Below are 14,394 nucleotides of genomic sequence, written 5' to 3'. Positions count from 1 at the left end.
CGTTCTTGGAATTGTTCCGTATTTTAGATAAGGGTATTTTGTCATGACGTATATTTTCGCATTAATAAGCGGCTACTTTGTCAATACAATTTAAAATAGAAGAATTTTATAAAGCACTATAGTTTAGAGCCTAATAATTATAGTTTGCCTAATTATTATTCATAGCTGCTATTCAATTGCTATCAGCTTGTATCACTAGTATTCAAACGCGCAATGAGTACATCTTGCGTCAACTATATTTGTTTATATTCGCTCGCGCAACGAATACAACCTGTATCAACTGTATTCTTTCGCGCAAATATATTTATTCGCGCAACGAATACAGCATGTATCAATTGTAACAAGGCAAAATACAAAGGTGTATACAAAGGATACAACCGTTATCGGTTGTATTTGTTCGCACAACGAATACAATCAAGGAAAAATATAGAAATACAGAAAAATAAAAATGTTAAATCAAACTCAAGACCTCCGGTAACTAAGCAGACGCTCTAACCAATTATCTCATGAGAGCTTGTTGCTTTCTTGTTTTAGCTCAAAATTAATCTTGTTTCAGGGATTTGCTATAAATTCGAATATTGCTACGAATGATAAATTTTCTAAAAAGTATAGCTACGAATATTAAATACAATGTATATATTTGATGTGTCGCGTAATTTTTCCTTTAAAATATGACTAAATTCTAATAGCTGACCTAAAAAGTGGCCAACGCATCTAAATTTTGCTGCTTAATACATGCTTCATTGGGCTAGGCCCAATAAAGGGGAATTGAGAAAATTTAAAGAGGGCAATCAGGTAAATGCACAATATTCTGATTATTGGTATGGTTAAACAAAGGCCAGAAATAATGAGACTTGTCTCTCTCTCCATCTGAAAATATATTTGTTCCACTCTCCATTTGAGTCCACTCCTCAAGAAGAAGAGAAGAAACTTTGGCAACGTTTGGATAAACTGAAATATGGCCTCTGCTTCACAGATTTCTTCTCACTACTACCACAATAGAATTGCTCTATGCTCAGTATCTCCTGCTCTTCCAATTTTAAGTAAACCAAACAGGGTACTAAATTCAACTACCTCAAATTCCAAGAACAAGTTTAAAGTGAAGGCTCTAAAAGAGAAAACAGAGGAAATTAAGTCTGCTGAGGAAATCACTAAGAAATATGGTCTTGAGGTTGGTCTTTGGAAGGTAATTGTTTTTCTTCTTCATTTTCTTTCCTTTTTATTTTCCCTTTTCTTGTTTTAGTTTTGTGGGTGTTGGGATGTAACAATGTTTTAGATTATTTTTAACCAGATTTGAGAAGTGAGAATAAATTTTTAAAAAAAACATGTTTAAAAGAATATTAACTACAAAAAACATATATGTATATTACAAGAATTTATACTTGTTTGTTGGGAAAACAAAGAAAATTTTGTTAAGTTCCTAACATTCATTTACGGTTCTATATTTTATTCTGCTCCTTACTTCCCATGCCCAAGAACTCCTTCCAAAAGATTTTTTAAGGAAATATTTATCTTATTAGTAGTTTGTTAAATTAGATTACAGCATTATATTTGAAAATAATACTGTAGATGATTAGTTAAGAGCATATAATCAATAAAGCTTTTTGTGATTTAAATGTGGTTGCAGATATTTAGCTCAAAAGAGGAAGGAGAAGAGGAAAACAAGGAAAAGAAATCAAAAGGGGATCAAGCTAAAGAGCTTTTGGGAAAATATGGAGGAGCTTATTTAGCCACCTCAATTACACTCTCCTTGATATCATTTACTCTTTGTTATGCTCTCATTAATGCTGGTGTTGATGTTCAATCCTTGCTACAGAAGGTATACTTTTCCAACACTCAAAAGTCTCTTGGGGTTAGATTTTGTCTGAAGGAATTAGTAGAAAAAGGAAAGGAATGGAAATAAACATAATGTATTTATGCACCCATGGGTGTGGCATAACGGTCAATGAAACTGCAACAAAAACTATCACAGACTAGGATTTTGAATACCAGTAGCGGCAAAAAATAGGTGATTCCTTTCCATCTAAGTATTGGTGAGCAGAGTTAGTAGGCATTGTCGAGGGGACACATGGACCCTGTGGAGCGTAGGTTGGCCCGAAAAGTTATTATAAAAATGTATAGTCCCTCCTTTCTAATCGATGTAGTAGAGTTTGACTAAGCACGGAGTTTAAGAAAATCTTGTGAAATTTGTGGTCTTGCCGTGAAATTTATGTAGCTATAGAAGTACGCCGTTAAGGTAAAATGGTAAATTTAAGGTTATATTGTTTCCAGATACATAAGGGGAAAATTTAAGGTTACATTGTTTCCAGATACAGAAGGGGAGCCTTGGCGTAACTGGTAAAGTTGTTACCGTGTGACCAGGAGGTCACGGGTTCGAGCCGTGGAAACAGCCTCTTACAGAAATGTAGGGTAAGGCTGCGTACGATAAACCTTTGTGGTCCGGCCCTTCCCCGGACCCCGCGCATAGCGGGAGCTTAGTGCACCGAACTGCCTTTTATTGTTTCCAGATATAGAAATATGTCATTACGGTCTACTCAAGAAATAGTGTCACATAAAATGGAAGATATGAAGTATAATATGTTACTTTATGACCTTATAATTGCAGACAAGTCTCTGTTTTTGGGGATCATTTTAACTATGGGAACTCATATATTTTGCAGGTGGGAATTTCAACAGATGAGACTGGGGAGAAAGTGGGAACTTTTGCATTGGCCTATGCTGCTCACAAAGCTGCATCACCTATTAGATTTCCTCCTACTGTTGCTCTAACACCAATTGTTGCTAGTTGGATTGGTAAAAAAGCTGATAAAGAGAAGTAGACTGGGTTGATATTGGACACTCTTACACAATGTAATGTGGCCACAGTTTTGCTGCTGATGTAATATATGTTGGTAAATAATACAGGTTACCTTTCTGGTATTTCATTGTTCTTTCCTAACTATGGCAACCCTGTTGATAAATGCAAAACCTAGCACAATATATAACCAGGGAGTTAAGATTAAACTTGTCCAAGTATAAGAATAAGCTAAGTCAATACATTACAATCCACCTAATAATATTGTTAGAGCTAAGAAGAAAGCCATAAGTTAGATAATACACAAGGCAAGATTTGTACAGCTTAACCTACTGAGTATTGTCATTACAAGTGCAATCTAAGTGCATCAGCTATACAATGAACAATCGGCCTGAGTCTTGCAATTTCTTGATCCTCAAATGAAAAAGCTCCTGGCTGCACTTGTTCTTTCCTATAAGAGTTAAAATGGCCTGTACAGAGGATTTAATCGAATTGAGAAGCTCTTATTAGAACTAGAACAAGCATCATCTTGCTGATGGAACATTCATCTTTGAGAAAACTAAGCCACGGCATCCACATAAACACCAGCAAATACCATTCAGAACCCGGTAGTATTAGCTGCAGAAGGTACTTCAGTTGTATTGGTTGGTGGAGTTTCGGATCGTGGCGTACTGACATTAGCGATTGAGAAATCCTCTTGTATTACATCCAACTCGTTCCAATCAATAGCAGCTATTTCTGAGTTATGGATATTCAAAGAAATAAATTTAATAATATCAAGATAAGCAGAAAACAGAAATCAGTAGGATACATTCTGTCCTCCACATGTCAGTGATGCTAACATCAGCGTCTGACAAAAGCCAGTAATCTGCTTCATTCTGTAAGATGGAAACAGTTAGAAACTGAAAATCATAGTGATATAAATCCTGAATTTTATCATAATAAACAAGATTGTCTCTGAAACATCTCTTCTTCGGGGAAGGCAAATAGCAAATGTTTTACGGGTCATGTTTTCCTACTTCTGCTTGACATTCAATAACACTGCAGTTATGTAATGCTCATAAACGAGAGGATGCAAAATTTGAACTTTACAATAATGTGATGCTCGTAAAGAATAACTTACATCAACATCTGGAACAATCTTCATGATTCCAGTCATTAAGTCTTCTGAAGTACCTACGTCTGAGCCCACTCCTTGATTTTCTTTTTCATCCATCCCAATATCAACTTCTCTGTTCTCCTCAGTAGCCAATGTCATAGTTGCATTCTCATTCAAACCAGACGTTGAAGGCACGCTTGGAGTTGCCTCAATTGCATTTATCTCTTCAAACTTCTCCTCAAATTGACTAAATCAACAGAATGCAAGTTTTTATAAACTTAGAAATAGTTATCCATAGACAATGTGGAAAGCTTATAAACATCCCTCCCCTTCTCTCCGGACCGGATTCATATTTGAGCAGTCTATAGTGCTAAGAAGCAGCAAAAGTACCTGACAAGGTAAACATCTATGGGGCCCATGGTGCTCCGTAATGCTATTCTGTATCTTCTTTGTGGATAATCAACAGCCTATTAGAGGCAAGAAAGACATGCTAAGATATGCGGAAGCGCTAAGCAGTTATATAATGGTAGACCTGCTAGGAAATAGGAAAATTTTGCTGTATCTAAAGAGAAAGCAATTACGTCATCAGGATCTGGGACTTCTAAAGTGGTGCCATGTGGAGCTTTGATTGCTATCAATGTTTTATTCTGATCAAAGCAATCAATTTACAGCAGAGCATCAGTCTACTAATGAATGCTGGATTCAGAAAGAAAAGGAATGGAAAAGCGGAAGAAGAGTTAAAATACACCTGGAAACAAGGTAAGCTCTTGATATCATCTTCAGTGACAAAAAGCCATCTTGTTTTATAGAAAATTTACAGATGTCAGAAGTTAAGAATGAAGAGGAAAAAGGTAAGCAGAAAAATCTATGAAAAAGCGCATGACAGAACTTTGTGCATATGTTACTCAAAGATGCTACCTTTGATTATCTTCATCTTCACTCAGGTCCCTCAACCGTTCCTGCGTTTCTCTAAAAGAAGGCAACAAGACCACAATATCAGCTCAGAAATGAAGCACAGCAATGTTGGAGTTTTGTATTACAGGCAAAGAAGCTACCGTATCTGGTCATCTAATCTACGCTCTTCAATCGTCAAATTTTCCACATCTCCCTGCAAGGGAAGTACTGTTAGTTTACAACATGTATATAGTGTAGTATTGTCCCACATTGGTAGAAGAGTAGTATGTCCTTGTATAGTATAGCTATAAATAAGGACTTCTTTATTGTATTGTTCATCTAATATCAATAACATATTTTCTCCCGTGCCTTCTCACATGGTATCAGAGCAATTGTGAGAAACTTATCGCTGTGCATAAATTCCAGCGATTCCGGGAAAGAGAAATCGCTGTGCATAAATTCCAGCGATTCCGGGAAAGAGAAATCAGTACTTTTTAAGGTTGTTTTCTATCTGCTTCATTTCTGTCAGTGTTGTACAAAATCCAACACTACCACAACATGAAAAACTCCGGCAGCAGCCTCCTCACGCGCCTCCACGCGCCACCAGAAGCTCACGCGCCGGCGCGTACGACCACTTCCGGCCATTTTTTGAAAATCTTCCTTCAGAACAGTTGGGTCGCCTGGTAATTCCGATCCTACCCCTACTGTTTTCATTTCATTCCGACAACTTTGAGTTTTTTCCCGAAGCTACAGTACTATTCCGACAGCTACAGTAGATTCCGGTAGCTACAGTATTTCAGTATTCTGTTTCTGTGTTTCCGTACACTGTTTCAGTGGATTACAGTTGATTCTTTCTCCTATTTGGTAATAATTTGCAACAATGTCTTTGGGATTTGATGGTTTTGGGTCTAGAAACATGAGTTCTTGAAGCTTTAGTGCTATTATTACCTCGGAACCTTTAATGGGAGGTTCAAACTACTTAGCTTGGGCTTCATCTGTCGAGTTATGGTGTAGAGGTCAAGGTGTTCAAGATCATCTAATCAAACAGTCTAGAGATGGAGATGAAAAGGCAATAGCACTTTGGGCAAAAATCGATGCTCAGTTATGTAGCATCTTGTGGCGATCTATTGATTCCAAGTTGATGCCCTTGTTTCGTCCATTCCAGACATGTTATTTGGTTTGGGCAAAGGCACGCACCTTATACACTAATGACATATCTCGCTTCTATGATGTGATATCACGGATGACAAACTTAAAGAAGCAGGAATTGGATATGTCTACTTACTTGGGTCAAGTACAGGCAGTCATGGAGGAATTTGAGAAGTTGATGCCAGTTTCTGCTAGTGTGAAAAAACAACAATAGCGACAGAAGATGTTTCTAGTTCTTACCCTCGCTGGACTTCCTAATGATCTTGATTCAGTACGCGACCAGATTTTGGCTAGTCCGTCTGTCCCGACAGTTGATGAATTATTCTCTCGATTACTCCGCCTTGCTGCAGCACCAAGTCCACCAGTGATCTCATCACAGATACTTGATTCCTCTGTTCTTGCATCCCAGACAATGGATGTTCGGGCATCTCAAACTACGGAGCATAGACGAGGAGGAGGTCGTTTTGGAAGATCTAGACCCAAGTGTTCCTATTGTCACAAACTTGGACACACTCGTGAAATGTGCTATTCCTTACATGGTCGTCCACCCAAAAATGCTTACATTGCTCAGACCGAGACTCCAGGTAACCAAGGATTTTCTTTATCTAAAGAAGAATATAATGAACTTCTTCAATATCGAGCAAGTAAGCAGACATCTCCTCAAGTAGCCTCAGTTGCTCAGACTGATACTTCTGTAACTGGTAATTCTTTTGCTTGTGTTTCCCAGTCTAGCACTCTTGGCCCATGGGTCATGGACTCCGGCGCTTCTGATCACATCTCTGGTAATATATCACTTTTGTCAAATATTGTATATTCACAGTCTCTTCCCACTGTTACTTTAGCCAATGGATGTCAAACTAAGGCAAAAGGAGTTGGACAAGCTAATCCCTTGTCTTCTATCACCCTAGATTCCGTTCTTTATGTCCCTGGCTGTCCTTTTAGTCTTGCATCTGTTAGTCGTTTGACTCGTGCCCTCCATTGTGGTATATATTTTATTGACGATTCTTTTATTATGCAGGACCGCAGTACGGGACAGACAATTGGTACAGGACGTGAATCAGAAGGCCTTTACTACCTTAACTCACTCAGTCCTTCCACAACATGTCTAGTTACAGATCCTCCAGATCTAATCCACAGACGTTTAGGACATCCGAGTTTATCCAAACTTCAGAAGATGGTGCCTAGTTTATCTAGTTTGTCTACATTAGATTGTGAGTCGTGTCAACTTGGGAAACATACCCGAGCCTCCTTTTCGCGTAGTGTTGAGAGTCATGCAGAGTCTGTCTTCTCCTTAGTTCATTCTGATATATGGGGTCCTAGTAGAGTCAGTTCATCCTTGGGATTTCGTTATTTTGTCAGTTTCATTGATGATTATTCAAGATGTACTTGGCTTTTCTTAATGAAAGATCGTTCTGAGTTATTTTCTATATTCCAGAGTTTCTGTGTTGAAATCAAAAACCAATTTGGTGTTTCTATTCGCATTTTTCGCAGTGATAATGTCTTAGAATATTTATCTTCTCAATTTCAACAGTTTATGATTTCTCAAGGAATTATTCATCAGACATCTTGTCCTTATACCCCTCAGCAAAATGGGGTTGCTGAGAGAGAATAGGTACCTTATTGAGACTGCTCGCACACTTCTAATTGAATCTCGTGTTCCGTTGTATTTTTGGGGCGAGGCAGTTCTCACAGCTTGTTATTTGATTAATCGGATGCCTTCATCTCCCATCAAGAATCAGATTCCGCATTCAGTATTGTTTCCCCAATCACCCTTATACTCTCTTCCACCTCATGTTTTTGAGAGCACGTGTTTTGTTCATAACTTAGCCCCTGGGAAAGATAAGTTAGCTCCTCGTGCTCCCAAGTGTGTCTTCCTTGGTTATTCTCGTGTTCAGAAGGGATATCGTTGTTATTTTCCATATCTTCGTAGGTACCTTATGTCAGCTGACGTCACATTTTTTGAGTCTAAACCTTTCTTTACCTCCGCTGACCACCATGATATATCTGAGGTCTTACCTATACCAACCTTTGAGGAGTTTACTATAGTTCCTCCTCCACCTTCGACCACAGAGGTTTCATCCATACTAACCGTTGAGGAGTCTAGTGTTGTTCCCCCTAGTTCCCCAGCCACAGGAACACCACTCTTGACTTATCATAGTCGTTTGCGTCTTCCATCATGCCCAACTGGTTCTCGTCCTGCACGTGACCCTGACCCTGCTGCGGACCCTGCTCCTAGTACACCGATTGCACTTCGGAAAGGTATACGGACCACACTTAACCCTAATCCTCATTATGTCGGTTTGAGTTATCATCGCTTGTCATCTCCCCATTATGCTTTTATATCTTCATTGTCCTCGGTTTCCATCCCTAAGTCTACAGGTGAAGCGTTGTCTCATCCAGGATGGCGACAAGCTATGAGTAACGAGATGTCTGCTTTACATACAAGTGGTACTTGGGAGCTTGTTCCTCTTCCCTCAGGTAAATCTACTGTTGGTTGTCGTTGGGTTTATGCAGTCAAAGTTGGTCCCGATGGACAGATTGATCGACTTAAGGCCCGTCTTGTTGCCAAAGGATATACTCAGATATTTGGGCTCGATTACAGTGATACCTTCTCTCCCGTGGCTAAAGTGGCTTCAGTCCGCATTTTTCTATCCATGGCTGCGGTTCGTCATTGGCCCCTCTATCAGCTAGACATTAAAAATGTCTTTCTTCACGGTGATCTTGAGGATGAGGTTATATGGAGCAACCACCTGGTTTTGTTGCTCAGGGGGAGTCTCGTGGCCTTGTATGTCGCTTGCGTCGGTCACTTTATGGTCTAAAGCAGTCTCCTCGAGCCTGGTTTGGTAAGTTCAGCACGGTTATCCAGGAGTTTGGCATGATTCGTAGTGAAGCTGATCACTCTGTGTTTTATCGGCACTCTGCTTCAAGTCTCTGTATTTATCTGGTAGTCTATGTTGATGATATTGTTATTACTGGCAATGATCAGGATGGTATTACCAATCTGAAGCAGCATCTCTTCCAGCACTTCCAAACTAAGGATCTAGGCAGATTGAAGTACTTTCTAGGTATTGAGGTTGCCCAGTCTAGCTCAGGTATTGTTATTTCTCAAAGAAAATATGCTTTAGACTTTCTTGAGGAGACGGGGATGATAGGTTGCAAACCTGTTGACACTCCGATGGATCCGAATTCTAAACTTATGCCAGGACGATGGAGCCGCTTAGCGATCCTGCAAGCTATAGGCGGATGGTTGGAAAATTAAATTATCTCACAGTGACTAGACCCGACATTTCTTATCCTGTGAGTGTTGTAAGTCAGTTTATGAATTCTCCATGTGATAGTCATTGGGATGCAGTTGTCCGCATTATTCGATATATAAAATCGGCTCCAGGCAAAGGGTTACTCTTTGAGGATCGAGGTCATGAGCAGATCATTGGATACTCAGATGCTGATTGGGCAGGATCACCTTCTGATAGACGTTCTACGTCTGGATATTGTGTTTTAGTAGGAGGAAATTTGGTGTCCTGGAAGAGCAAGAAACAGAATATAGTTGCTCGGTCTAGTGCAGAAGCAGAATATCGAGCAATGGCTATGTCAACATGTGAGCTAGTCTGGACCAAACAATTGCTCAAGGAGTTGAAATTTGGTGAAATCAGTCGGATGGAACTTGTGTGCGATAATCAAGTTGCCCTTCATATTGCATCAAATCCGGTGTTCCATGAGAGAACTAAACACATTGAGATTGATTGTCACTTCGTCAGAGAAAAGATACTTTCAGGAGAGATTGCTACAAAGTTTGTGAGGTCGAATGATCAACTTGCAGATATTTTCACCAAGTCTCTCATTGGTTCTCGTATTGGTTATATATGTAACAAGCTAGTTACATATGATTTGTATGCACTTGCTTGAGGGGGAGTATTAGTTTACAGCATGTATATAGTGTAGTATTGTTCCACATTGGTAGAAGAGTAGTATGTCCTTGTATAGTATAGCTATAAAGAAGGACCTCTTATATTGTATTGTTCATCTAATATCAATAACATATTTTCTCCCGTGCCTTCTCACAAGTACAAACTACCAATAAGTGTTGACTATGACACAAGAAGCACCCATATTTTTATCATTCCAATTTCGTAGATAATCAATATTTAAACTGATACTAGACGGTGAATGTAAGTTAAATAACGTGAGCATTCTTTAGGAAGCAGATACAAGTTAAAATTAAGAGCACTAGAATGCTTAAAACAGTCGCTTTGTGAAAACTATTTCCACTATATTTTGAAGACTCGGGGATATGCTTGTGAGTATGATCCCCTTTGCTCGGGCTACTTCACTTTAGTCCGTCAAATGTGTCTCAAAAGATAATAAAAAAAACACATCAGCCATCGGGGTAACCGTCCTCACCTGTAAACTTGCAATACTCTCATCAGCTTCTCCTGGTTTTGAGACGTCTAGACCCCTACATAATAATGCAAATGATATTTTAACATTGTTTCCTCGAAAGATCGAGTCACAAAACATCAATGATGAACAACTAAGCAATTTATTTGAATTGGATGTGTATCTCTCCCCATACTTCCACTGAATCCTGTTTTTGAGTTTCTTTTCTATCAGACCAATGCCTTCCAGGACATTTGTGATATCATATATACGCCTTTTCTGAACCTGTTAGAAGAAATAAAACAAAGCTGGTAAAAAACCTCATGTCACCGGCATAATAGCATCAGCGTGAAGATACCTCTAATGTATCAGCAGCTTTATTCAGATCAAGCATACCGTCTTCTGCATGTTTGATTAGATTGATGAACTTCTTTGTTAGAAGACCTGAATAAGAATTAAGAGATATTGTCATAAGTACAGTTTTACTACATAATTCTTCTGTATAATAGGCAATCGCGGTGAACTATCCTATAAATCACAACGGTCTATGCACTTTAGAACAACAATCCAGACATTAGAGAAATAACAGATTGAAAGACAAAGTAATAATTATGCCATTGAGGTTTTAATTTACCCAGGGAGCTATCATATCGACAAGGACCAACTGGGGTAACATTGCCTGAAGGGGATCCTGCAAATTCAATAACCAAAAGTTAGAACTAGTGATTTTCTGCTTTTATAGATAAGGTTGGTCTCAGCAAAGTGAACAAGAAAGATAAGGATTGTGAGAGAGAAGGGAAAAGCGGGGGAAAACAGCAATTATTATAAGGTACTGGCTTACGGAAGCGAGTAAGATTACCATACTGAATGCTCCTTTGAAAGTAAATAAAGTACATAAACATTTCAAAGAAAAACTTTTACATCGAAAACCCTCACCAGCATTGGATGCAACAGCTTGAGAAGCAGATCTGGCTTTCGAAGTCTTAGGAATTTTCTGTGTGTTTCCAGCTTTTCCAGACATTGGTGTCTGCACAGGACTGTTTACATTAGCATATTCAGAAACTGGGTTCTGGTCACCAACCCCTTGTCCATAATTTGCTGCCGCACTCTTCCGCTTCAGTGGCTGAATAAGACAATGAGTCCCCAAGTTCTATCAGCAATTTATTTAAAGGATTTAAAACAAATCGTGTCTGAATATGAAACTGATATATAAATATAAACTTGTCAATTGCAATCATTTCCATTGAATCAGCATAGGCTAGCTCTGATTTTCCAATTTAAATTAACAAGGATTTTGCATAAAAAATGGAAGATACTAAGTGCATATTATTAACAGTTCAAATAATATGTGAAAACTTGTCACACCGCACTAGTTATTAGGTGAGTCCTACTTAGATCCTTTAATTTTTATATTGGCTTGAGGAGAAAAAAAATAAACCATAGTTAAAGACTGACTGATGTTCTGAAGCATTATCCGGATTGTAGTGACACGTAAATGACAAAAAGAAGCTTCAGAGAGAATAAAAAGAAGAAGAACTGACTCAGCTATTATTCTCATGTTAACTTAGAAAACTACGCTTAAGCCAGAGGAACTCTCTTTCCTAAAACTTTAGTCCTTACAAAACCGTGCCTGTGAACCATCTTGAAAGGCACACTCAATTTATTAGCCGAAATGCGGAGGAAAAGGGGAAAGGGATGACAATTCCTAGTTAATATATACAAACACATTATGCAATCTTGGACCTTGAAATTTCACCAGCAACTACTCAAATGTGACTTAGATCTCGACCACCAAAACAAAATAATCTTGTTTCCTCCACCTTCGTCTAACTTATCTATTTGTTCCTACATCATTATTGTTTTGAACTAGATGAATCCTATGATATGCTTTTTTTCTTTTACACTTTCATACTTTAAACAGAATGGTGCCGCAACTAAGATGATAAGAGGGCCAAATGAATATCTGGTTCGTAGTGTCTGCAAGCACAAGAAAAGTATAACCTTTGCCATGGATTATTCATCAAACTCTATGGAATTACAACATCCATAAAATCAAAAGACAAACTAAATGAGGAAACACAAAGATGAGAACATCACTGCTGAAATAGCAAAACCTCTAATCGAGCCAAGAAAGATTACAGCTTTCAAAGTTTAAAAAAGCAAAAATAAATAAATTCATCAAGCACCTTCAAGCCAATTTAAGCAACACAACCCACACTTTGTTTTTCCAATTGGAAAACTCAAATTGAGCTCAATAAAGCTAGTTTGACCACTCGATATCGAAAATTATCACGTCAGTCTAACACTCGATATCCAAAATTCAACAGCAGATTTTACATAACCAGATCCTTTTGATCTATTTACACCACAAAAATATACACAGTATAGCTTTAGGGGTCGTTTGGTATGATGGATAAGCAAAAATAATACTGGGATAAAAATTCAGTACTATGGTTACTAATCCAGGATTAAAAATAGTACCGGGATAACTTATAGCTGCCAGAAGGTGGAATAGTAATCCCAGGATAAAGCAATAAAATTAACAATCCCAGGATTAATACAACATACCAAATAGTCAATCCCAGCATAACTAATCACATGATAACTTGTCTTCAAACCAAACGACCCCTCAAAAAAATGGAGAGCTCACAAGAGGCTTGACTATAAAGCAAGATTTCCAGTCAAACCCACCTCAATACTTCACTTAAAGTCTTAAACAACACAAAACCTCAACTTTCCAGCCAAAAATCTTAACGATTGATCAATAAAGCTACTTTAAACATTTAATACCCAAAATTCAACAGCAAATTTTACACCAAAGGTGTTCATTTCTCCCATATAAACACCTATCATATTACATCATTAAGGCGCTAAAGACTTCACTTAAACAACACAGAACCTCAAATTTCCAGCCAAAATCTTAATGAGCAATCAATAAAGCTATTCTTAACCATTTAATACCCAAAATTCAACAGCAAATTTTACACCAAGACTAATCATTTTATCCCATATAACCACCTATTATATTACATCGCTAAGGCACTAAAGACTTCACTTAAACAACACAGAACCTCAAATTTCCAGCCAAAAAACTTAACTAGAGCAATCAATAAAGCTATCTTTAACCATTAAATACACAAAATTCAATAGCAGAATTTGCACAAAACTGTTCATTCATCACATTTAAACCTCTATATAACATCAGTAAGGCACAAAAGAATCAGAAAGAAAGCTCACAGGAGTCTTGACAACAATTCCTGCAGGAGGTTCTTGAGATGAACAATGAACCGGGTCTGTGGAAAACCGGTGGTAATCACCAAAAGCCGGTTTAATGGATGAGAACTGAAGCTGACGCTTCAAAGATGGTTGCTGTTGCTGTTGTTGGGGTTGCATGATTTGCTAAATTCTTGATTTTTAAACAACCCCAGCTGAGAAAAAAATCCGAAAAATTCAATCTTTCAAAAAATTTAGTAACAAAAGTAGAGGAAAATTTGATGGAATTGAAAACCCTTTTTGGTTTTTGAGTTTAAAAGTCCTAAAAATTCAATCTTTTTTCATTTTTTAGTGGAAATAGTGGAGGGAAAATTGATGGAATTGAAAACCCTATTTTGGTTGTTGAGGTTTTGGGTTGTGGTTGGGGGTAGGGAGTGGGAAAAAATGGAATTGGAGGAGAGGGAAGGAAAGGAATAGGAGAAGAAAATGAGATCTGATATTGGGAGAGGGAATTTAAAAAGCGGGAAGAGAGAGAAAGGGGAGAAAACGAGGGAAAGAAAAAATGGAGGGGAGAGGAAGAAGAAGAAGAAGAAAGGAAGAAACAAAAGAGAGGAGGGAATTTGGTTCGGCTATATATGTGGATTGTGGAGGGAAGGCGCAGCTATTTGTAAAATATACTAGTACTCTTAACTATCATTGATTTTGTTTAATGATTTGTGGGTTTGCTTATGGAATTATGATAGTTTAATGATTTGTGGGTTTGCTTTTGTTTTCATGAGAGGGATCAAGGGAAATAAAAACATATGTAATGATTCTAACATAATTCCATTTTTAGAAATGTTTAATTTTTTTTATTTCTACAATAAGT

General features: G+C 37.9%; 2 protein-coding genes across 2 annotated transcripts; one reads left to right on the top strand and one right to left on the bottom strand.

The window, feature by feature from the left end:
- The first annotated feature begins 845 nt into the window (after positions 1 to 845).
- On the top strand, positions 846 to 2,919 carry LOC104097860 (uncharacterized). Its single transcript, XM_009604477.4, has 3 exons — positions 846 to 1,186; positions 1,628 to 1,819; positions 2,661 to 2,919. The coding sequence occupies exons 1-3, from the start codon at positions 959 to 961 to the stop codon at positions 2,817 to 2,819; spliced, it is 579 nt and encodes a 192-aa protein (XP_009602772.1). The 5' UTR covers positions 846 to 958; the 3' UTR covers positions 2,820 to 2,919.
- Positions 2,920 to 3,343: 424 nt separating this feature from the next.
- Positions 3,344 to 14,129, bottom strand: LOC104097859 (transcription factor E2FB). The gene is made up of 14 exons (XM_070188648.1): positions 13,551 to 14,129; positions 11,250 to 11,436; positions 10,948 to 11,004; positions 10,672 to 10,757; positions 10,510 to 10,598; positions 10,338 to 10,392; positions 4,949 to 5,001; positions 4,812 to 4,862; positions 4,642 to 4,690; positions 4,475 to 4,540; positions 4,284 to 4,360; positions 3,918 to 4,140; positions 3,606 to 3,672; positions 3,344 to 3,526 (listed from the first exon to the last, which is right to left on the bottom strand). Exons 1-14 carry the CDS (start codon positions 13,704 to 13,706, stop codon positions 3,393 to 3,395), a joined length of 1,350 nt encoding a protein of 449 aa, XP_070044749.1. The 5' UTR covers positions 13,707 to 14,129; the 3' UTR covers positions 3,344 to 3,392.
- Between the last annotated feature and the right edge of the window lie 265 nt (positions 14,130 to 14,394).

Source organism: Nicotiana tomentosiformis, chromosome 11 (assembly GCF_000390325.3).
Source record: "Nicotiana tomentosiformis chromosome 11, ASM39032v3, whole genome shotgun sequence".
NCBI lineage: Eukaryota > Viridiplantae > Streptophyta > Magnoliopsida > Solanales > Solanaceae > Nicotiana > Nicotiana tomentosiformis.
Note: the sequence above shows the minus strand (reverse complement) of the source record. Positions and strands in the feature narration are given on the sequence as shown.